The following is a 25,907-nucleotide window of genomic DNA, read 5'->3' on the forward strand; positions in this document are numbered from 1 at the left end:
GATTTGTAGCTCTTCATGATTTCTAACTCTTCGAAAGCCTTAGCAGCAGCTCTGTCGAAGATAGCACTGCATCAAGGACACAACATAACCTCCCTATCAGCCTCCTTTTTCTTCGACAGAAACTCAACCAAACTATCTCCCTCTTTTGGATAGATAGGTTCTTCCTCCTTAGCGAAATCATCCATCAATTCTTCGAGTTTCTCATCAGAAATAGGCTCAATATTTTCATCATCCTCGATGCTGACTTCAACCATATTGATTCCCATCGAGACAGGTTCCACATATCCAGTGTGAGCGGCAAATGGATCAATATCCACTTTCATGTACTTTTCCTCGAAAGCAAGGCGACCATCAGTGATCGCTTTCTTGATCATATCCCTGAAATGCACACAGTTATTAGTCCAATGACCATACATATTATGATATTTGCAAAATTTCTTTCCTTTTCTTTGCTCGAATGACAGAATTTTATGGTTTTCTGGGAGTACAATTTGTTTATCTTTTAATAAGATATCAAATATCTTGTCTGCCTTAGTCACATCAAAACTGTATCTCCTAGTCGAGTTCCCTTCTATATTGTCCCCTGGTTTTAATATTTGACATTGATAAGTAGGACCAGGACGCAATTCTGCTAAGTTGACCTCAAAATCCTCACTCGAAATCTCATAGTTAGCATCCTCACTTATCTGCATTTTCTAAATAGGCTACCTTTTCTTTTCGAACAAGCCTATCAAACTTTCTTAATCTTTCCTTTTCTAACTTAATTTGTTCTATCCTTCTTACCTTTTCTGCTAACTGAGCCATATCTCTCAACTATTCATTTACCAATTTTTTACGTATTGAGAAATCTAACCCTGTTGCTGCAATCTTAACTAATTCATGCTCAGGTATATTAGTATAACATCGAGATTTTAATTGCCTGAACTTATTTAAATAGTCATCTAACGTTTCATGGCTTTGTCTCTTAACGTTCATTAGATCGACTATACTAACTTTCGTTTCTTCTCTGAAGAAATGTTCATGAAAACTTCCTTCCAATTGAACCCAAGTATTTATCGAATTAGGAGGCAAGGTTGTAAATCATGTAAAAGCATGCTTAGTTAGCGAACTCGGAAAATACTTCATTTTTCAATACTCATTGTTCGCTAAATCCCCACATTCGACTAGATACCTATCTATATGTTCGACCGTAGACTCATTTAATTCTCCTGCGAATTTCGAAAATTTTGGGACTTTTGTCCCCCTAGGCAGTTCTACTTGAGTTACGTGATTTGGGAAGGCTGACACAAAATAAGGACGTTCGTTTCGACCTACCTCGAAACCATATTTGTTTAGTATTCTTTCTACCATTTGATCTAAATTATCATTGGGATTCCTATTAGGTCGAATTACGTTTTGATGAAAAATTCCATTCCCACCTAGATTTTCCATCTCGTTCAGATTTGCACTCATGGCTCTCGAAGGTGGTCCATCACCCAATTTATCTCCTATTTTGTTTATTAATTCATACAAAGGAGTCATTATATTATGCATTTGGGTTGACAACAAATTGACCATGTTATGATTACTATGGTCCATCTGTTGTCGAACAGCCATCATGGCTTGATTACTAATACCAGTAGGTACATAACTACCCTGTCGAATCAGGGAACCTTCCTGACTTGTCCCTACATGTTGATATGGGTCTTGCATAACAAAACCCAAACCGTTTGGTCCAGGATTATATCCCTGTGGGGATACGTGCATTTGTGGGTTTGGTCCTAAGTAAGGTACTGGCATTTCGACATGTACGAGTTGGGTAGTCCGCTAATTTGGTGCCATACTCCATGGGTATTCCCTAGTGACATTTGCTAGTTCCTGAGTCACATTAGTTTGCCTAGCCATATTTTCGAGCACAACAGGGGAAGATGTTGCTCCCCTTGTCATGTTTGTCACATTATCAGGATTGGGATTTACTTGTTCTATATCTACTTGATTATCATTGTTCGTTTCTCTCCTATTATTAGACGTAGACATGGTTCTTCCACTCCTAAGTCTCATACAACATGCATACCTAAAACTAGTTCAATTATAAAGGTCCCACCGGGCGTGCCAATTTGTTTACGGTGGAATTAGTTTTATGGATTCTTTTTACTTGAACTAGCACAGAAAGTGTTTCAATTTAGGTATTTAATGTTTTAATGAATTTATGAAATGTAATGCAAGAAGAGACAGAGTAGAAAGCTTTAATGATTGCTTGTCTCTAAATATTCATTAATTATTATCAAGCAATAACGTTCATGTATGTAAATACTCAAATGCACAGAATGAATAACACGTATATTAGCAATACAAATCATGGTTCATTTCGCATGGTGATCAAATTACATTACATGTTGAAACATATTGATCAGAGTATACAATTCCACTACGTGATTAAAAGAAGAACAAGAAACTACACTAATTCTACTCCTATAAAGAGAAAAGAAAAATGGCCGAGAAGTAGTCATACCCAAAAACAATTCCTTGCATGAAAGCCATATGCGCAGGCGGAGAGTGCTTGAGAGTTTAGTTCGAGTATGAGTTTTTCCGACCCCCTGAAGGTACTATTTCTTTGTATTTATAGAGCAAAATGAAGGTGGTTCATTTGGTGCATGTGCGTTATGGAAAGATAACCGTCATCCATTACGCTTAATGGGTGGTTTTAGAATGTAACCTCTTGTAACCGCTCGTCCCATTTTGCGTTTTCTCGATCCAGCTATTAATAACTAACCTGGTATGCCTTAACTGCTATAACCTTCCAGTCACAACTCTTTACATTTTCGAGTTACTATCGAGACTGCGTTTCTTTAGAAGTTTCTAATATTCTTCCTAGAGAGGTGCTTTATCGATCCATTCTTTCGAGTGACAAATTATTTTCGAGTTATATAACTTTCGAGTGGCCCCAACATAACTATATCGTTTTTGTACAATGGAAGTGGTGAAGAATTGTAACGAAATTATGTGGGTTCCACATTTAAAAAAAAAACTTATTCGTAAATATGAATATAAATGCGAAGAAATTATTTGAAAATGTTCTAAGTGCACATCTTCCAATGTTATTAAGTGTAAGAATAATTGACTAGAGCGATGCTATACATTTAAACAAAGATGGTTGAATCATCTTTCGAATGAATAATAAAGTGACATTTGTTAAAAAAATTTAAAATATAATATTCACTATCAATAGTTTGACTAATTTTTTGATCATTTTATAAAGAGGATTTAACATTTTTCAATCAACTATATGCAAGTGTGAAAAAATCATTTGAAAATATTAAAATAATTAAAATAATAATTCAATTTTAGAATATATTTTGAATTATTTTTAATAATTAAAACATAAAATTTATTTTATTATATTTTTTTAAATAAAAATTATGAATCTTAATTAATGTTTATATTCAAAAGAGTTATAAGAATCATGTAGAAAATAAATCTTATCAACAAGAAAAAAATAATTTGATATTAAATTTTTTAATTTTTCCAATTGTATGTTGAATTCATTTCCATGTAACTTTTATCTTTTTTATTATGTCTCTTTTTTCATTTAAGTATGGTTGAGTTTGATAGTATCTTGAATCAGTAAAAAAAATTGTATTTTAAAATTAAAATAATTATTGTTTCTAGAATAATCAAATTGACTTAAATTTACAAAATAAATGACCAAAATATAAAAGATCAAAAATAAAATTTAAAAATAAGATAAATGTGAAACGACCTATTATGGCTACTACACTTCATAGAATTACTAACTAACAGCAAAATTACTCATATTCTTAGGATTTTATACTCAATATACATGAATATGCACATTGTGACATGTAGGTAAGTATAAATGCAACCAAGAACAACTCTATAAATATATACAATATATATATAGTCATTTAGTATAAAACAATATAAAATCTTAAGTGTTGATCAAATACTACTATACAAACCATACAAATAGTCCAAGACAAGATTGTACTACCAAAATGACCCTAAAACATCTTCATGAAGCCTACTTCAGTTAACCCTGTCCTACTCCCATGAAAAATCATGATCACACAGCCCAAATCACATGGAAAACACACAAGGGTAAGCTAGATTTCAAAAACATACTAGTATATGAAAGAACATCTATACTATTCACCAATATGTAAACCAACCAAAACACCTCATGGTTTATAACATTCACCAAACAACATAACACCAATATGTTTGAAAGCTACACACCAAGACATATCAAACAATAATATACTCATCCAATGCATATGAACACACCAATCAACAACACATCATGTGCATACACCTCAATTAATGTGTCGTTACGTATTCATCTACGAAGATCTCCTAACACATTAAAGCAGTCTAAGTGGCTTGACCCTATCTAATCAACCAAATCGTTTTCATGCCAAATTGCATCCGTTTAATCATAGCTAAAATGGGATACTAGTCCCTAACTTTTGATTTCTCGGTTATCACCACTTACATTAGGAAGTTCAGTTATGCTATCAAGAATAATATAGTTAGGTATAGGCATACCATACTTTGACATGTATTACAAGGTTACATGTGGAGTTAATCCACTAAATATTTACAAGGAACCACACAACCTTTATAGTAAGCAATTAAGGGTTGTAGCCCTCGACTGGATACTTTACTCCACATTAATTAAGAACCTAGATAGGAGACTCAACAAAATCCATTTTAAGAGTTTCACATCTAATTAGGGAGGGTTTTCAACAATTGGCCTCCTAGAGTGCCAAAACAAGATTCCTTATATAGGATCTTCACTTTCTAAACAACATCCTCCCCTTTAGTCATAAGTCAATCAACATGTTTTAATGCCTACAACATTCTTAACATCAACACATCAAAATACATCTTCTATATACATTACCCTAGGTCAATGCATATAGAGATCAAATCACACCAATCATGTATAGCATATCAATTCTTAACACCTCAACCAATAATAACACACTAATGCTTGATAGTTCATCCATGTATAGTATATCAATACTCAACAATTCATTCAATAATAGCATATCAATGCTTATTCAACATTCCAACCATGTAATTTATAGCATATTAATCATACATATCATATCAATGCTAGATAATTTAATCCTAATAGCACATCAATGCTTGTCATCATCATCATACATCATACAACATGTATTAACATACGACTTATCAAAATCAATTATAGTTCAAAGATAACCTTCACATAACTCAATACAATTGGAGTTTCACTCATCCAATCAAACTCATCTTTATCTCATATGAAAGATAAAAGGATTATCTATAACTCTTATGAAGACCTCAAGTTCTAACTCCATCATCTACTATGGTGAAAATCATAAAAATTGCAACAATTTACCTAAATGCTGACAACTTAACCTTTTCTCACTAAAAAGGGACATACTAGAGTTCTAGAACTCCTTTTTAGGTGATTCCAAAGTCATTGGAAATATAACATCTAGGGCTACAACTTTTATTAAGACAACAAAGTTTAATTTGGAAAGCACCAAATCGCTCAGCCATTTCAAAATTGTTTAACATATTCCTTCTAGAAACACTCTTGATTCTCATATCTAATTCTACTCAACTGTTTCCTTCCAAAGACATCCCTATTTCTCATTTCCAATTTTGCTTAGTTGTTCAATTGTTTCAAAATGGCTGAGGTATTTCATGACACAAAACATATTTTTTCCCATGATTTTGGGGTTTCCAAACCTCTCTATTCCATACCAAGCTTCCTACAAGCTCCAAACTCAAATCTATACCACAAAACTCATCTGAACAACTAGAATACATCAATTTCCAACAACAAAACAACTTATAACAAGAATTTGGGTACAAAATCAAGGTTTTCCCCCCAAAACCTCAAATACCACAAAAATCTCCAAAAAACTAAGAACACCAAGTATTCTTGCAAATTAGTTTAACATTCAAACAATTATGCATCAATGAGCATTCATAACACACATACAACATGAAAACCTACACATTCATCTACCAAGATCAGGTTCTAGCCCCCTTTTTCTCGATTTCGAGCTTCTGAAGTAAGGAGAGGAAGAAGGAGAAGAGAGTAGTTTTAAGTTCCCGAGACTCCGCATTCACATTATTGGTCCTCAACTCTAAAGGTATACAACAACTACTACACACTAACTCCACCATTCTAGGATTATTGGGGAACTAGAAGAAGAAAAGAAATGAAAGGGGGAGCTATTCTAAGAACTACACATTTTCAAATTTCACAAAAAAAAACATTACTTCTCCTAAAACATTATATTACAAAATGGTTAAAAATATAATTCATTCCTATTTTTTTTTATTTATAATTATATCTTTAATTGACTATAACTAATAAGAATGTTATCACACAAGCTCATATCCATTCTTCTTTTTTATTCCTTTACTCTTCAACTACAAATCAATTTTCTTTTCATATATTTTTTATATTTAATATATCTTCGAGGACGTAATTGTTCTACTACATTGTCAATTGGTCATTCATAATTTTGTGACTTCTATTATCACAATTTTATTTTATTTTTATATATAGAAACACACATATCTCTCTTTTTTTAAATATAAATAATATAAAATTACATTATAGATTTATAGATTATAGATTTATAGTTTCTAAAATGTAATTTAAACATTCTAAAAACTAACATTCAAAGCTTCCATCGCAACTAGCTTGATCCTCGATCGAATTTGGTTGATTTCGGGTTCAAAATGGACAATCCAACTAAATCCGAGCATTGTAAATTTTCATCCATTTCCAACCGTAGCATCTCTCGGGTTGTATCGGATGGATTTCGTTGAGTGCTCTCTAACACTTTCATCCATGTAACATAATTGCCTTTTTTGCATAAGAAAATTATGGTTTTCACATTACAACGATTGAAGCATTACTTGCTAGTTTTAAGTTTGCATATGATGTCCGAAGATGACAACATACTCAGAGAGAAGAAAACGTTTATGAGAAAATTCATCCTATCCGAAGATTTTGACAGTGTTGAGTCACATAGACTTTTTGAAGATCATGAAGATGAACTCGTTAAATTATTGAATTTAAGATGGTGTGCCATACCTGAGTTGTTGAATTCCAAAGATGTTGAATTATGAAGATGCATGCACGGTAGAGAATGATGAAAGAATCAGGAAATTGAAGACAAATTACAAGTTTGACGAATGTGAAGAGATGAAAAAGGAAACCAAACATTCCACTCGTTGAGTTTTTTTGAAAGAGATGTTTCCACGCGTATATTATCTCTTTGCACACTGCCACATGTATATAGTATCTCTTTTAAAGAGTCGCTAAATATTCAATATCTTAAGTAAATGATAAAAATTATAATAGTGTATATAAAAACATTTTTATCCTTTAATTTTATAAGATTGAATTATATATTAATATATATTTTTTAAGATAATATTAAAATTAATTTTAATATTTTTTGTTGGTAGAATTTTCAGTTCATTCAAAAGAACGGTTATCAGATCACTCACGAATAATATTTAAGGATATAAATTTTTTTACATCAATTAAAGATAAGATCATATTAGTGTAAGCAAGTGAAAAACAATCATTATTTTATACATCAGTTTTATAAGGTTGAATTTTACTCTAATTCAATTTTTAAGACAAATTTTCTGATATTATTTTATTATTTAAATATATTTTTAATCTTTCAAATTTAGGATAAATTTATTTTTGGTCGATTTTCAAAAATTTTGTTTTGCTCTCTTATATCATTAATAATACATCAAAAAGTGACGGACTGAAACTTAATGTGATGTTTTTACCCACAACAATACCAGTAAATATATTTTTTACGATAATATTTAATAGATTTTTTTGACAAAATTTGATTATAAAGACTAAAATAATTTTTTTTTAAAATTACAAAGAATAAAAAGATCAATTTAAAGTTTAAAAGACAAAAAATAAATTTAATTTAAATTTAAAAAACTAAAATCATATTTAAACCTATTTTATTTAAAAAATTATCTTGCAACGTATCCTTTATTTTCTTTGTATACTTCTTTTGTATCAGTCAGTCTGTTGCAACTTTTGACAGGGTACTTTATTTCGACCTGCACTACACCCACACGAAATTAGTCATATTGCAACGTATCTTTTATTTCCGATACCCCATAAATAATACCAACCCAAAATGTATTTCTGAAATAGTTTTTAGAATGTTAAAATTTAATTCAAAAACCTAATTTCTAGAAAGAAATATTTATGACAAAAAGAAAATAAATAAAAAAATACAAAGGTAGTATACAAAATAAAAGAAGTAATGGATCTGGGCCATGTATGGTGAGGCCCATCATCAGAGCCGCCCAACCCAACCCCAAAAGCCACAGAACCCAGTTTTGACGTTTCCTTTCCCTTTTTCTCGTTTCCACAAGCTTCCCGAATTTTTGAGACGTTTCCCGAATCGTTCACACTCACACGTTGCTGAAACGATATATCTGAATCCCACACTTCCTATTCGAAAAACTTATAATTTATAAGATTGTTTGTTTTTGAGTTTCTGTCAAATCGTTCGAATGGCCAAAGACGGACCCAACTGGGATGGATTGCTCAAATGGAGCATTGCTAACTCCGATGGAACTCGCCCCACGCGCAATTTAAGGTCCAAATTCAATTTTAGCTTTTTTATTTGCCCAGTTCTCTTGAGTTGAAGTTGCGTTTGTCCTCTTTATAAGGTTCGGGTAAATAAAACTATTAAAATTTCGTTTTTACTAGTTGTAGTTGCTGGAAGACGCATACCCATGTTTCAAAATCACTTTTTGAATTAATATATATATATATATATATATATATATATATATATATATATATATATTTATTTATTTGCAGAGTGAATGAGGAAGGTAGGTTCAATGATTAGTGGACTGGGGTATGATTTTGCGATTTGTGATTCTGTAATTTGTTATATTCTTTTGGGGTAAAACATTGTTCGTGTGGTTGAATTTGTGTTAATATTACTACAGTATGATTTTGTAAATTTATGATTGCCTAGTAATGTTTTTTTCTTCGGGGTTGTAGTTGCTGAAATGTGTATTAGCGAAACTTTAATGTTTTTGGAAAGAAAAGGTTCTTGTAGTTTAATGAATCAGGAGGATTGAGTTAATATTGTGTGGACTATGATATTTTGTTAATTTTGTAATGCTGTAGTTGAACAATGTATGAAGGTTTCTGTTTCCCTAGTTTTAGGCTTTTGTTGCAAAATTGCATACCTATTTGTGAAAAACTGAAAATTTAGTTGTTGTAATTGTTTTTTTGAAAAACAAATTGCTTATTGTAGTTGAAAATGAATAAGGAGGCCGAAATTAATATTCGATGGACTTGGTTCTGATTTGTGATTTTTTGTGATTATGTAGTGAGGAGGATCGGAGATGGTTTATGGAAGCGATGCAAGCACAGACCATTGATGTTGTAAAACGTATGAAAGAGATCACACTTGTAATGCAAACTCCAGAGGAAGTGTTGAAAGACCAAGGAGTTACCCCTGCTGACATTGAAGGTATTTAACATTTACTGAAGTGCAAGATTAGCTAAAAATAATCTGCCTTTTATTTTTGAGTTAATCCATGCTAACTAAGGGTGGATTTCTAATTTGATTTTTTTGACAGATATGTTGGATGAGTTGCAAGAGCATGTTGAGTCAATTGACATGGCCAATGGTGAGTTTTGATGATTTTGAATGGTTATGATCTTGACTTTGTTGGAAAGTTTAGGGACAATAATTATGTTAATTAGTAGTTAGTTGTCAATTGTCATGCTTAAGCTTGTTTATGGTAGTTTCCTATGGGGAATTATTACATAATTTTATAGATCATGATTTAATTCTTCATCTGGAATTTTAGTATCGGTCTGTTATATGCTGGATGATGAAGTGCCATGAAATTTGGGCAGTGCAGGGGTCAATGTTGCACGAATAGTTATCACTCGTATTGAATTGATATGGTTTTGCATAAATCAATGCATTAGGTTTATTTACTCTGGCATCAATGGTCAACATTTATCAGGCTTTTTATGTGAATTGTTGACTCATAACTTTCCTCGATAGTCTAATTGTTTTTGTTCTCTTATTTTCTGTGATCATGGCTATGCTTGGCACCATAGAAATCTGATTTTTCATTTGTTAGTCTGTACATTTTTCTGTGGTTTTTGATAATTGGTTGGTTAATGGAATGGTGTTTTCTATGATTCGACACTTGTATGTCTAACATATTTACTGGTATTACCTGTTTCCCAGATCTTCACTCAATTGGTGGGTTGGTTCCTCTTCTTGGTTACCTAAAGAATTCTCATGCTAATATTCGAGCAAAGGCTGCTGATGTTGTGACCACAATCGTCCAGAATAATCCTCGGAGTCAGCAACTTGTCATGGAAGCAAATGGCTTTGAACCTCTTATTTCTAATTTCAGCTCAGATCCCGATGTGACTGTTAGAACTAAAGCACTGGGTGCAATATCTTGTATGTATTATCATACCTTGGAGTTGTGATATTTTCTTTCCTGAGATTGGAATGGTACTGACTTTTCTGTTTTTGGAACAACTCTGCAGCACTAATTCGACACAACAAACCAGGCATCATTGCTTTTCGTTTGGCAAATGGTTATGCAGCCTTGAAGGATGCACTATCCTCTGAAAATGTGAGATTTCAAAGGTAATTAAGGTTATTCTGAAAAGCTTCTAATCATGTTTTCCCATGAATTTGTCATTTAGGAGGAATTTGTACCATTTGATGTCCTCATTATTGATTTTGTAATTTAATTAATAACAGTGTTCATGTTTTCACATGATGGTACTTCTGTATATTGATTAATTTTATAGTTAGAGTCTGTTTTGATACAGATTTAAAAAAACTTTTGAGAATTTCTTTATTGAGAATAAAAATATTTTCTTTAGTATGTCTCAAAAGTTCTTTTAAGCTTGTATTCAAACACACTTCTAGAACACTGAATCCTAACCTTGGTTAATTTTACAATCTTTCAGGAAAGCTCTGAATTTGATCCATTACCTGTTAGAGGAGAACAGTTCAGATCGCAACATTGCAAATGAGCTCGGGTTTCCTCGAATGTTGATGCACCTTGCCTCTAGTGAAGATTCAGATGTCAGAGAAGCTGCACTTCGAGGTCTTCTTGAGCTCACTCGCAATACAAAAGATGTAACCGAGGAAGACAGTGAGAAAATGAAGCAACTTCTTCAAGAACGAATAAACAATATCAGTTCAATGTCAACTGAAGACCTCGGCGTGGTCAGGGAGGAGAGGCAGCTTGTGGACTCCCTTTGGAGCACGCACTTCGATGAGCCGTCTTCTCTTCGGGAGAAAGGTCTTCTAGTTCTTCCTGGGGAAGATGCCCCGCCTCCAGATGTTGCTAGCAAATTTTTTGAGCCTCCACTGAGATCTTCAGCTGTGAATCCATCTTCAAAGAAAGACTCGAGCAATGAAAAGAAAGAAACCCCGTTGCTTTTAGGGTCACCTGCAGTATCTAACAATCAAGTTAGTTCAAATAGAGAAGGAGGAAATGCTAGTTCATAGACAGATACTATCTATCAGATGAAAGTTTAAATGTTTATGGATTTTATCCTTTACTTTCTTTCTATCTTATCATACAATAGTTATCTCTTTCTTTTTTCATTTATAAGCTATGTTTTTCTTTTTTTCCTTTTCTCACCTCAGATTGGTCTTCCATTGTGTCCTAGGATGATCTCATGGTTATAAGTAGCCTTCTGTTATAGGTTTTTAATGCGTGATTAAAGTGGTGATACTGATCCCTGTGATTTTTTTTGCAGTTGTTATTTTTCATCCTTGTTATAGATTTTTAGATGTTACAATTCCATTCTTGCATGTATGCATGGTCCGAATTGTCGCCAATATCCTTTATGTTGTATTTGGATGAGAATTTTAAATTTTTAGAAAATTTGAATTATCTTTGATTTAATTTTCATTATTTGTTAAATATTTGTTTTGGATAAATTATTAAACACTAAACCTAAAACTTTCCTACAATGAAGAGACGAACCGAGTGAGCCCATCGCAAAGAACTCAATTTTAATTCTTTAAATTTTAAATTTTTTGCTTGGATATAATAATTTAATTTTTATCATATATAAAATTTATTTTTAATATATGTAAATCGAAACTTTAATTTTAATTTTATGAAATGATCCGTCAATTTTAAATATAAAATTAAATCACAGTGATTTATTTTATATATAAGTATATAACGAATCAAAGATATATATATTTTTTATAATATTCTATCACTCAAAAAATATTTAATTATATTTTAAAGATAAATATTTCCCCTAATTAATTTTTATTTAATTATATGACAAAAATAAGGTTTAGAATTATGCAGATGCTTAAAAGTATATACAAATGCAATATATTTATAAGAAAAAATAATATTTAAAAAAGAGTTTATAAAAATGAAAATGATATTAGGTATGTGGATAAAAATATTTAAATATATTATATATTTCTAAGTCTAAAATATATTAAAAGTTATAATCATATAAAAAATAAACATTAAAAACTTAGCACTATATCACACGAGTTATTACGCTGGTGTTTATAAAACAAAAAGTGGTTAGAAAAAAAAAAAACTAATCAAAGCAGCATAGTGATTTGATGAACGGAAGGAAAAGGCAACACAAATAAATAAAGTTGATTAAAAAAAAAATTTAAAAACGTGAAGAAATTGTTTGAGTTAGTTTTTTTTTTTTTTTTTTTCTTTGGTTAAATTCAATTTGGTCTTTGAAAGTGTGAATTGATTATTGCAAAGAAGAGTTTTGAAGTAAGAGTTGTTCTTGAGGTACATAAGTGAGTTATATTGTAATAACATATTTACCACAAATATTTATAATAGGTAAATAATTTATAACAATTGATAGATTTTACCCTAGTATTCTAAATCTTAGTATCTATCTAGTAAATGATTCTTTGGAGGCAAAGCAAAATGTGTTGGGGGGGGGGGGGGGGGAGGTGGGTGGTGGAGGGTGGGACGAGGATTATGAGGTCATAAGTGGTGGAGGAAAAATAGATAATGGTTATAGATTTTTTTTCTTCTCCTTACTTTTCTCATTAGCTTCCACACCATATTCTTTTCTACCTTTTATAAAAATAACACTATAGTTTCCCTTAGAGTTCTTAGTAGCTGTAACAAACTTATCAAAAATTCGCTCTTATGTTTGAGGGGCAAGTTGTCCTATCTTTACCTCTAAATCTCTAATTGTAACTTGTGTGTTCTTTTGATTTTATGTGAAGGTTTATATGAACTAGTTAAAAACATTTTCCAACCTTATTTGACGGTCATATAGGTTCATTTTAGGTGCTTAAGGAGGGGCACTAGATCTATTTGCATTATTTTGGTCCCATCGTCCAAGATTATGGTGTTATTGCTATTTTCCTCATTAAAGTTTCCACCTTGATTGTCGCTATACCTTCCTTGATTTCCCATTTAATTAACCTTCTATTGAGATTCTTCCACTATTGCCCCAAATTAGCCTTGTAGATGAGTGCTTTCACAACTCTCACAACCACTGAAACAGTATGCAAAAGCAGTTGTTGAGTCAAAAGTTTTTTTTTTGGGTTAATATTGCCTCATTGGGATCCAACTCGTACACTCCTTTTTGTGGTGCAAATCTTGACCTTTGAGATCCATTATGACTACTAATAATGCTCTCTATGATGACTATTGCTTCCTCTGGTGTCTTATAGTTAATGTTGCTCCTAGTTGAGACATTTAGGATAAGCTTTGTGTCAAATAAGAGTCCATCCAAAAAGGTACACATATGATCCATTTTGTCTAACCAATGACTCAAGTACTTCTTCAATAGATTATGATATCTATCCCACACTTCTGATAGTGACTCATCTGCCTTTTATCGAAAGTTATTGATAACCCATCTTGATTTGCTTGACTTTCTTGAGAAGGAAGTATTTCTCCAAAAAAATTTTGGCCAACTCTTCCCATGTAGCAAAAATGTTGGGTAAGAAAGATTGCATGCCCCAATAGCTCGCTCTCCTAGAGAGTAGGAAAGGAAACATTACCAATATGATAGTGCTATCTAGAACACCTTGATATTGCATAGTGTTGCAAATCATGATGAACTTAGATAGATGGGTATGAGAATCTTCATTGTTGGCTCTAGAAAAGTGATTCCCCTTATCATGTTAAGTAATGCTAGCTTAATTTTGAATTGAGTGGCTGCGGTTGTAGGTCTTGCAATGTTATTAAACTTGAGGGGACCATGGTGTGCCATGTGGTCATCCATTGTCTTCCTCATTGATGGTGGTGGCAGAGGAGGAAGATATGCTTTTTCTTATTCCATTAATTTAGGTACTATGATGTCTCGACTACTTGTTGTTGTCTCCTTCATAGAGTGTTATTTCTTCTATAAGTCCTTTCAATCTCTAGATCGTAGTACAGTTCTACAATCAGAGTTTCACCTCGCACGACAAATTTTAGGCTAGAAAAGAGTAGGTGAGATGTAATAAAAATTAAAATAACAAAATCAAGAAAAACATAAATTAAGAGCCTATTTTAGTACTATATTATAATTAAACAATTATAACACAAGTCTATGTAGATTTGATAAGTTGGGCTTCTATCTAATTTATTACTTACGATAATTGATATATTTGCTAAATGTATAACAAGTACTCAAAAGGGTTAATTCAAAAAATGTGGTTATTCTTGAATTATTAGACACTCAAGAAAATAATGTTCACAACTTCAACAATTATGATCAATGTGTTTTTTTAGATGTATTTTCTTTAATAATAATAAGAAATATATATTTATTTATTTGTAATTTATATTATTTAAATTTATTTTGACCTTTAAATTTAATTTATACTTTAATCCTTTTTTAACAATATTATACTTTACTCATATATATATATATATATATATATATATATATATATATATACATTAAAAAGTATTTTTATAAATTAAAAAAATAAGAAAACTTGTTGAGAAGTGAACCCCGTACCCAATTTCTCAACGTAATATAAACTGTGACATTTTGAAAAATGTTTCATAAAAGTGGCATTATGAAGTTTAAAAATATTGATTGCAACATTCTGACAAAAAAATTCATTAATTGATCTAGTTCAATTGCATAAACGGTCGAGCAAACCGTTACTCATTTCTTCCGTAGGAATATGAACAAATGCTATGCGTCAAAAGAATCCTCGATAGACCATTATAATGTTTATCTTTGACCTAAATTTCTTTACATCATTTAAACGAGTTTAATGATTTGAACTTAATAAACCAAAAGCCTAATACATTTTGAGCAAACCCAAACGACAGCCAACATATACAACGACAACAAATGTAATTGAAACACATAGGAAGACTATCAATTTTTTTTTCCTTCCCAAATTAATGAAACATATAGCCTATTCAATTTCTTGGTTGAGAACTAATTAAGTTGAACTTAAATAAGGTTAAAAAAAAAATCTACACACAAACCTTTATTTTTTTCATCAGAATGCGTGTTTTTCAGTTGATTTTAAACTGATATACACTTTATCTTCTCAACATGTGATTTTGGACTTTGGCTGCAGTCATTCTCCATTTATCAACATAAATTATATGCAAGGAAAGCCAATTGTATTGGAGCACCTTTCTAACCTCTACCAGATTATATGCATGAGTACAAAATAGGTTTTTTTTTTTTTTTTTTTTTTGTTCTAATTCACATTAAATTTTTAAGAAAGTAAATTGGAACCTAAGTCAATTTGGCATTTGTGAATGGTGAATAATGAGATGATAGTAGGTAATTTAATAAGTTCAACAATATTTATTAAAATAGATTTTGATATATTTTGATATCATTTTAAAAAAGTGAAATGGATTAGAGTTTAACTTAATACATATTTAGAACAAAGTTGAGAATGTGGATTCAAATGTCTCTCTCTTCATATCTGAAAAAATGTAAAAATAATTATATATAACTTTTTTTAGATGCAAAATATCACGTCATTGACGTGCAGTGACAGATTCAGAAATTTTAGATAATGGAGACAATAATTATTTATATATTTATAGTACTAAAAATTTTACATGTAATTTTTAAAAGTATAAATATATATTATAATTATTTTTTACAAACTTTTATATCTATACTTACGATTAATGATAAAAATAAGTTAGGTCAGACTATGTTATATTATAATTTAGTAGGTTTGAAATTTTTTAAAATACATGTCTTAAATATAACTTATTTATCTATCATAGACATTTTTTAAATGTTTGATTAGAACTACAATCCTAAAAATATACTTTATAATAATTTAATACTAATAAAAACATAAAAATAAATATGCTAAATTGTATAAAAATCAAGTTTAATTTATTTATAATATAAACATATTTTTAATATCAAATATAATATTTTAGATGATAACTTATTTCAAAACATATTTTATAATAAAAATTCTAAATAGAATATAAATCTTCCAAAATCTTTCCCATTTTGATTTTTTAATCAAAATATACAATCTTACAATCTTTACTATTTTAATTTTTTTAAATCGATGTATACGTAAATAAAAGTACAAAAGGTAAATATATATGCTACAAATTTTATTTTATCAAAAGTTAAACTTTTTAAAAAAATTAAGTTGTTATTAAGGAGTATTCTTTATCACATATAAGAACTAATCTCCTTTGAAAGTTTGATAAATATCAAATAAATAAACAAATCCTTTAAATTTATATTTTATACATATGATTTAAATATATATATTTATTTTGTTATAATATAACTTTTATTTTTAAAAATATTATTTTTTACATAAAAAATATGTGTGTCAAATGCCCACTCTCTTCTACATGGGTCCATCTCTGTTTACGTGTAAACATACTTTTAATCTTATAAAATTAATTTGTAAGTTGCTTCTCACTTATATATATTATTATAATTTTAATTTTATATGAAGTGAGATCTTTAACATATTTTTTTATTATTATCATAAAAAAAGTGTTCAGAAAAAAAAAAACCAAACCGAAGAAATTGTATGAGCGGGATATGCTTTTCTTATTTAGAACGAGTAACACGCGAAGAGATTTATGTATATAGAATTGAAGATTCGATTACATTTTTAAATCCAACCTGCTACACGTATATATAAAATTTAACAACCACCTTTGTTTTTGTTCAATATCCCATTTGCCATTTCTAAAACTTCACAAGAAAATTCAGCTTCTGGAAATAAGCATCATTTCTAATGTGTTGGAATTTGCACCTTATTCTTCTAGTTGCTCTTGCACTTTTCATACAGATATCATCTCAGCTTGGAACCTCTCGTTCAAAGGTAGAAGTGCTTCCTGGCTTTGAAGGGCCTCTTCCTTTTGAACTTGAAACAGGGTAAGAAACAGCAATTCTCCTTTTGGTTTCAAGATATTAAATTTTAATTTGATCAACTTAATGGTATTTACTCTTCATTCAGTCATGTGCAACAGTACTGGTAAGACATAACAAGTAAGAGAAATGGTTATGTTGTGTGTAAGAAATTATTACCTCCTTCAAGATTACTATGTGTTCATGCTTTCACATGATCTCATCCAACATGCATTTAAATAGCACTTAATTACATATTATCATGTAAAAACTAATTAGAAATAATGTAGTTTAGGTTTACTTAATATTTTTATTCCTTTTTAATCTAGTGTCATAGTTTTGTGCATATATCACAGGTATGTGGGATTGGGAGAAAGAGATGATGATATGCAAGTATTTTATTATTTTATTAAGTCAGAGAACAACCCAGAAAAAGACCCTCTTATGCTTTGGCTAACTGGTGGTCCTGGTTGCTCTTCATTATCGGGTCTTCTCTTTCAAATAGGTAACTTGAGATTTAAACTTTCTTATGTTAATTCCTATAATAACAAGCACTACATTTATATTTTATTACCCATCTATTTGACTAAGTCTATTTAGATATAATTAAGATGGATTTTTAAGGACTTCTCTATTAAAAATAAAAAGTATTTTTAAATAAAGAAACTCTTAAAAGTGTTTCTAGACTTATATCCAAACATGTTTTAACTATTTCACATTGGAAGATGATACATTAATGAACTATTAAAGTTGATCTAGTGATAGGATCAGAATAGGATGCAAATTGACACAAATAGTGTTATAGATGAGGCAGTATCTAAATTTTAACTCAATTTATTATTATTATTATTATTATTATTATTATTTTTATCTAATTCAAATACAATCATATAGCCAGGTTGGCATAGATTTGCATCATACAGAAATCATATTGCTGCAAAATATTGACACCACTGTTGTGCTTTCACTATTTTTCCATGTCTGGTTTACTTTTCCACTACTACAATTGAATTGATCCTACAAAAAGTGATTCACTCAATAACATTCCCAGACTGAATAAGTTTTGTCATCGAGTGTAAAATAGGTCCATTTGCACTCGACACTGAGGCATATGATGGGAGCAGGCAAAATTTGATCTTGAGGCCACAGTCATGGACAAAGGTATAGATTACAGAATGCATCCTCATGAACTTGACATTGATTTTGTTTGGTCAAGTTAACTCAATTTATAAAAATAATTATTAAGCACGTGATTGTAATGTGTTGAGACAACTGTATGCAGTGTAATACTTGTCCTTGTTACATGATTTTGTTATTGGAGTATGATGTGGTGCCACTAATGTAAATGTTCTTTTTTTTTTTTGTCAGGTATGTAACATTATTTTTGTAGATTTGCCTTTCGGAACTGGCTTCTCGTATGCAAAAAATCTCACTGCTCACCGAAGTGACTGGAAATTAGTTCACCATATCCATCAATTTCTTAGGAAGGTACACTCAGAATGTTACTGTCATATTTGGTGCGATCCTTTTCTTTTTCTCCTATGGTTTATTAGCTTACTTTAGGAGAAACCATCTCGTAACCATATTGAAAACAAGCTATATATAATTTTGATCATTTTGTTTGTAAGCTTACATCTTTATCTGGTAATCTCTGTAGTGGCTGATTGATCACCCAGAATTTATTTCAAATGAATTTTACATGGGAGCTGATTCATATTCTGGCATTCCTACCCCTGCTGTTGTTCAAGAAATTTCAAATGGTAAACCAAATCCATATGGCTTAATTCATAAGATGAAACAGTTATTCAATTAATAGCTATTGTCTTTTATTTACAACTTATAATGACAGTGTAGCAGAAAATGTTTCTCTTAATTAATCATTTTAACTAATATTCTCACACTAATACACTAATTATTCGGATTCTCCTTTGGTCTAAAGAAGTTGGCAAAACATAAATTCAAGTCAAGATTGGATTTATTAATCTAATTTGTTCACTAATTATACTTAAATTTTTTACTCCACCTGTCTCACAATAAATGTAGTTTAAGGTTTACACACATATATTAAATATAACAACAAATATAGTGCTTTTTCAATAAATGCATTACTTTGAATTGTAGTGGTTAAATAATTTATTAAAGTAAAAATTAGGAAAAAGAAAACTAATTAATATTATACTTAAAAAGTGAAAAAATCATTCAAGGACATTTTCCAAATGCTAAAACTGTTGTCATTGTAAGACATAGAGAGTATTTAATAACCCCATTATCTTCCTTTTTGACTTGTTCTATGTTAAACTTTTGACAAGTGTGTCAATTGTCGTAAATAATAAAATAGACAAAAATACGAATATCAAATTCATAGAAAACTGCGATACAATTAATTAATCTAAAATATGCTAATTAGGGGAGTATATAAGAGATTTGTTTGAAGTACACATACATAATAGTTAAGAACATACTTTTAGGATTTCAATATCAGATTAAAAAGATAGTTATAAATTTTTAATAAAATATGTCAAAGAATGATATCACTGACCTTTCTCAAATATATCTTTTCCAATAATTTTTCAATTTCAGTTATTATTATATTAATTTAACAACCAATGAAAGTATTTTAACTGAATACCTTAGCTAAGAAATTTTAGATTTCTTAATAAAAATCTCAATTACTTGGTGAAGTTAATTAAATAACCTACATTAAGATTAGAGATTTAAAATATCAACTAATAATTTTTATCTTATTTCTAGTAATAAGTATTATTAGTGTTGTTATTCAGATTGTAATTTTAAAAAAATTTCCCTATCTTATATCAATTCTATGAAATTATGCAATGGGTGATCAAGTAATTCAAGACATCAACAAGTATTAAGATAAGAAAAACAACAATTTACTAAATAAAAATCTCATTGAATAAGAATAAGAAGAATTATATGTAATCAAAGTCAACTACGTCAAATCCAAACAATAGGATGAACTAGTCACTCATGGCTAATAAAATTGCTCAAAAGAAAGCAAGAAGACCTTAAAGAACTCTGCGATGTCTCTTGTTTCTCGCTTTGCTCTCTCTAATACAGCTTCAAATGCTTTGTGAATCAATGAATTCTCTCTTTATATCAAGTCCCTTTTATAAATTTTCAGATGGGTTTTTTCCTCATTTCAACTCATTTAAGCAAGTTCATTGATAATTAAACTTTATAAGTGCTTGATGTGTTGGCTTGCTTGAGCGAACATTTTTGTTTTGTGGCTACTTTTATAGGTGTTTCAGCCTCTACTTGCTCAAGCGGCCAAGGTGGCTCGCTCAAGTAAGCAGAGTGTAGCTTTAAGCAACTTTAGAGCCTCGTTTTAAGTAAAAGGTCTTGATATCTCTTGATTCGTCTCGACCTTCCCTTGTTCAAGAGACCATGATGATTGACTTTGAGCGAGACCCTTATTCAAGTCTTTGGCTAGTCTTCTCTTCCTTCTTGCTTTCCTAAGTCTATGACACAAAAAACCGTCAAAATACCTGAAACTAAAAGAATGCTATTAAGATAAACTAAACTAATCTTTAATATTTATTTTGACAGAAAACATAAGATATGTTTAATAATTATCTAAATTAATCAAAAGTTATACACATATTTGATAATAATCATTATGCCCCTTTGAAACTTGCTATAAAGAAAAATGAGATAAATAAAAAAATATTATACACACTATTTCATAACACCTAGCTTTGGAGACTTTGAGTCCTTTAAAAAATAATTCTAGAGTACAATATGAGTACAATTACACCGATCGTTTGTTGTACATGAGAAAAACAAGCAAATGCACATATATGTTTTGCTTAACATGCACTTGATAAACCTAACCGTTATTCTTTAATTTCCTTGATTAACAGGAAATGAAATAGGTCTCCAACCACGGATAAATATCCAGGTCTGCAATCAATTTCTCTTTCTACGCTTTTACTTTAGAAAAAAGAAAATTGTACAAAGAAGGTTTTGATAATGGAATCCAATTTTCAAAACTCCAAAACATTCAACCAAGCTTTTCACGTTTTCAAGGTTGTTATGTTATCAACTCCTCTTTATGAACAATGAAGACTAAATTGATGTTACGATATTTCCAGGGATATCTGCTAGGGAACCCCGTAACAACACGAAAAGAAAAAAATTATCAAATCCCATTTGCTCATGGAATGGGACTCATTTCTGATGAACTCTATGCGGTAAAGTAGTACATTTTTCTAGTTTAATAAGGCTACTTACATTGTATTTTCTAATAAAGTTAAATTTTGCATGAAAATATTTAGTTATCATTTTAGTTTCAGCAGAGTCTGACGTATATAGTTCATTTAAAAAATGTTAAAAAAGAAATGTCAATGGTTCTTACTTTCTTAGTCATCTACCATCTATGGACAGTCACTGCAGAGAAATTGTAAAGGAGAGTATATAGATGTTGATTCCAGAAATGAATTGTGTTTAAGAGATCTCAACTACTTTGATGAGGCAAGTTATGACTTTCCCATTTTTGTTATGATAATTCTTTCTGCCCTTGTTATTCAAAGCAGTTCAGTTTATTCAGCATATTTGTAAACTGTTATTTCTTATTTTCAGTGCCTTTCAGAAATTAATTTATCGAACATTTTGATTGGATGTGCCAAAGATGATTATTTGCCTAAGAAACATGAAGCTCAGTGGAGGAGATCTCTGAATCAGAAGTTTGATGCCGCTCTTAGTTCTTATACAAGAGAGCATAACTTATGCCGCAGTGTAACTTTTGCATAGCTTGAATAGACTCTCACGCACATCTTTTGTCCACAATGTTCCAAATTTGATTTTCTCCATTTTACGTTATTGTAGATTTACAGTGATTTCTTTTCCGCTCAATGGGCCAATGATGAGAGTGTTCGCAAGTCGCTGCATATTCGAGAGGTTTGATATAAACATCTAGTTCATTATGTTTAGTGGATTGGTAATACAGCATCACAATTAACAGCAAATACTTTATTATATGCTTAGTTCTAAATGAGTTTAAATTTGAGTCAGACGTTGACCAAAGTAGCTTAGCAGTTAAAGGATATAATACAGATTAATGTACATACCTTAATATATTGTAGGGAACTATAGGAAAATGGGAACGCTGTTACAAAACTGATTTTGAGTTTCAGATCTCTAGTAGCTTTGACATTCATGTAAATCTCAGTGCAAAAGGATATCGTTCGTTAATATACAGGTGGATATTTTCACATCTAAGTTTTGTTTAGTTCTCAGAAAACTGTTTTTTTTCTTGTATTTTCTTTTAGCTATCTCGTGGCTATCAAGAGCCAGCTGATTAATTTTACAAGCCAATTTGTGTTTTGTTGACATTGACAGTGGGGATCATGACGTATTAGTGCCTTTCATGTCAACTCAAGCATGGATAAGGGCTTTAAACTATTCCATTGTGGAAGATTGGAGGCCATGGTTTGTAAAAGGTCAAGTTGCAGGGTAGGCATGAGACTTTAGCCTTTATATCATAAATATTTAGTTGCTTTAGATTCAAAACTATATCATGCATCAGAATCTGACCATTACTCACACATTTGCATGTGTTGGTCCTAGTGGGAAAACCCTGGGTCCCTTAGCATATGGGATCACGAGTTTGACCCAAAATTTAAGTGCAGAGAGAAAATACCCAATCAGCATGAAATGGTGTTGTACTGTTGTCTAACAGATATACAATTACACTCTAAGAATTGAGACATGCATTATAAGATTTTCCAACACTCTCCTCTTGATAAATTACGTAATGTCTACTAGAATAGGCAAACCATGAAAATGTGCTATTGAGATTTCCGTTGAAGTACTTTTCTTATAATTGTAAATCAGTTTAATTTCATCAACGGTCTCAAACACGGCAAGTATACCGGCCGTTCAAGTAGTAAAAATATCGTATCCACAGGGATTAGAAGGTAAAATAAGCATTTATTGACTATTCGTGCCTAAAGAATAATTCCAATTTATAGTTTGTCATGTAAATGTGAGATGAAGAGCATGACTATTGGAATGTTAAAACTATAAAAAGATTAGTTTTAGAATGGGAAAGAGTAGAAATGGGATAATGGTATTGTGAGGCTGTGGGGGTCAGATTTCACCGAACGTAACACTAATGTATCCTTAATCTCTTGTTAAATTCATTGCTTAGTTAACCCATAAGTTTACTCAAACCTAATCCCTTAGAGAAAGAGCCTAGGTGCGGATATTGAATATCAATCCCTTGAGTACCCAATACCTACACCCGCATTACGGGCTAGGGTTTAAGACTACTAATGGGTCAAGCTCTATCCCTAGATACAATCTCCACTAGGCATATGTTCCAGAACTAATTTCAAAGGTATTTCCCAATACTCAATGGAACCTTAAATCATGCAAAGGGTGATCAATCTAAAGCAAGCATTAAGCAAAGAAACAAACACAACAATGAATGAAACAACAAATATATATATCATTCAAAACGTAAGGATTACAATAGAGTATGTTGGCTACATCTAACCCCACAAAATGGGTGAAACCACTCAACAAAGAGGGCAAATACAAAATAGAGATGAAAGAAGGATGAAGAACCGAAGGAAAGATCCGCACACGGACGATCCCAAGCCCTGGGAATCCCTTCCGCAGCTCCTAGAGGCGCCCAATGTGAGAATGAGGGAGAAACCCTCGAAAATGGCTTCAAATACGAGCCTGGGAGGTCAGATTAGGGTTTCGCGCCCGACGCCTAAGTCTTCGCGCCTGGCGCAGCGTCTTCTGAGCACTTTCTGCCTCATCATAAGCCCGGCGCAATTACTTTTTACGCCCGGCGCAGTGTCTTCCAGAGGCTTTCAAGCATTCTCTGCCTTAGAGCAAGCCCGGCGCAATTCTCTATTAAGCCCGGCACAATTCGTTCCAGAGAGTTTTGAGGTACTCTCTGCCTCGATCACGCCCGGCGTGGTGGAGTCTCGCGCCCGGCGCATGTATGACTTCCAGAAGTCCACTGCTCTGTTCTTCTCAAGCCCGGCGCGGCGTCATCTTGCGCCCGGCGTAGCCACTCTGCTCTGCTCCTTGGCTCCTTTTGTTTCCAATCCCAAAGATCTTCAATCCTCAAATCTCTAGCTCAATACCTGCACAAAAAATGAAGTGTATTAAGGTATTTTTAGCTGAATTTGGGTTAGTTATATCTGCACGCAAAATGAACCAAAAAGAGAACAATTATATTGCAATGGTTCAAAGGATGAGTGAAATTTGTTCAATAAGTCTCATCCAAAAAGAGGTAAAATTGAGACTTAACAGTTATAGATTTGAATGTCAAGAAGTTTTGGCTTTTTGCCTTGTGTGGTTTATTCTATTCTATAATCCTTAATTGCACATTAATGTTAATTTCTATAATCATGATACAATTATTAGGTAACAATAATAACCGTTATATTATTCCTAATTTTTAGATATTTAGAATTTAAATATAAAATGAGTGTTGCGATTAAAATTAAATATATTAAATAATATATAAGCAAGAAAATTTCATATACTTTCATGATTAACTCCCGCACTCATCAGTGGGATCCCATCACCCCGATATCCCTTGCCGCAAAAGTCATACCTGAGGGTAATAGAAGATGAAATAATGGCAGATTCCTGATTAACATATAAAAGACGGCAAAATTTTAAAGATAGAAAAAAAGGTGATACACACTATTTTTCAATCCTATTTTACCTTTGTTTCATTTTTATATTTTGCTTTTTCTCCCAATAAACCCTAAGACAAGAAGCATGTGTCCAAATCTTTGTGAATAATTTTCATTTTATGCAGATACACAAGAACTTACTCGAATCAAATGACTTTTGCAACTGTGAAGGTAAGATCTTTCAAATTTTAACAATTGTACCTCTTTGTTCTTTTTCTTTTTTTTAAGAAAAATGCATTATGTGGTGAAATATTTATCTCATGTAGGCTTGTCTAAATTTGATGTTATTGTAATTAATTGCAGGGTTCAGGACACACAGTTTCCAGGTACACGCCCGAGGAAGGTTTTGGCATGTTCACAAGGTGGATAGCTAATTTACCTTTGTAACTCCGCACCTATGTTGGCAGAAACAAGGTTATCAATGTTACGCTCATTTCTCTATCATATTTTTTGTATTATCAATGTTTAAAGATTCTGTATAATAAATGAGCAATGCAATGGCAAATGATTGTCTTGTAATGTCTCTAACATTTAATTCTTTTTCATTTCTCTTGATCTGAATTTCCATATTCTTCTAGAGAATGGTATCAACAGGAAATATATATAATTCCTACTTTATGAGGAGAATGGGGAATATTTACTAATTTTAATCAGACTATTATCATTACCAACTATAGCGAAGAAATACTAAAATATTCGGAGAGTATTCCTTTCCCTCTTTTCAAATCACGATTATCATAGTTGAATAGAAGGAAGTGGTGGCATTATTGTAACTTTTTATATAAACTACAAGTATGTTTTACCGAAATTATTAATAAAAT

General features: G+C 31.2%; 2 protein-coding genes across 3 annotated transcripts; both read left to right on the forward strand.

Annotated features, from left to right (window-relative positions):
• The first annotated feature begins 8,423 nt into the window (after window positions 1-8,423).
• FES1A (Fes1A) lies at window positions 8,424-11,835 on the forward strand. Its single transcript, XM_020352478.3, has 6 exons — window positions 8,424-8,663; window positions 9,415-9,557; window positions 9,667-9,717; window positions 10,293-10,514; window positions 10,604-10,706; window positions 11,036-11,835. Exons 1-6 carry the CDS (start codon window positions 8,578-8,580, stop codon window positions 11,580-11,582), a joined length of 1,152 nt encoding a protein of 383 aa, XP_020208067.1. The 5' UTR covers window positions 8,424-8,577; the 3' UTR covers window positions 11,583-11,835.
• A 5,374-nt stretch (window positions 11,836-17,209) lies between these two features.
• On the forward strand, window positions 17,210-25,641 carry LOC109793018 (serine carboxypeptidase-like 11). Of its 2 annotated transcripts, XM_020352481.3 has the most exons (14): window positions 17,212-17,431; window positions 17,761-17,909; window positions 18,489-18,565; window positions 18,773-18,892; window positions 19,062-19,164; window positions 21,286-21,323; window positions 21,517-21,615; window positions 21,809-21,895; window positions 22,004-22,159; window positions 22,250-22,321; window positions 22,507-22,622; window positions 22,763-22,876; window positions 25,212-25,257; window positions 25,390-25,641. In XM_020352481.3, the coding sequence occupies exons 1-14, from the start codon at window positions 17,292-17,294 to the stop codon at window positions 25,471-25,473; spliced, it is 1,401 nt and encodes a 466-aa protein (XP_020208070.2). In that variant the 5' UTR covers window positions 17,212-17,291; the 3' UTR covers window positions 25,474-25,641. The 2 variants fall into 2 exon arrangements, with proteins under 2 accessions (XP_029126111.2, XP_020208070.2); XM_029270278.2 differs by lacking the exons at window positions 22,507-22,622; window positions 22,763-22,876 and having other exon boundaries at window positions 17,210-17,431.
• The last annotated feature ends 266 nt before the right edge of the window (window positions 25,642-25,907 follow it).

The sequence above is a fragment of the Cajanus cajan genome, chromosome 3, assembly GCF_000230855.2.
Source record: "Cajanus cajan strain Asha chromosome 3, NIPB_CcT2T_4, whole genome shotgun sequence".
Taxonomy (NCBI): domain Eukaryota; kingdom Viridiplantae; phylum Streptophyta; class Magnoliopsida; order Fabales; family Fabaceae; genus Cajanus; species Cajanus cajan.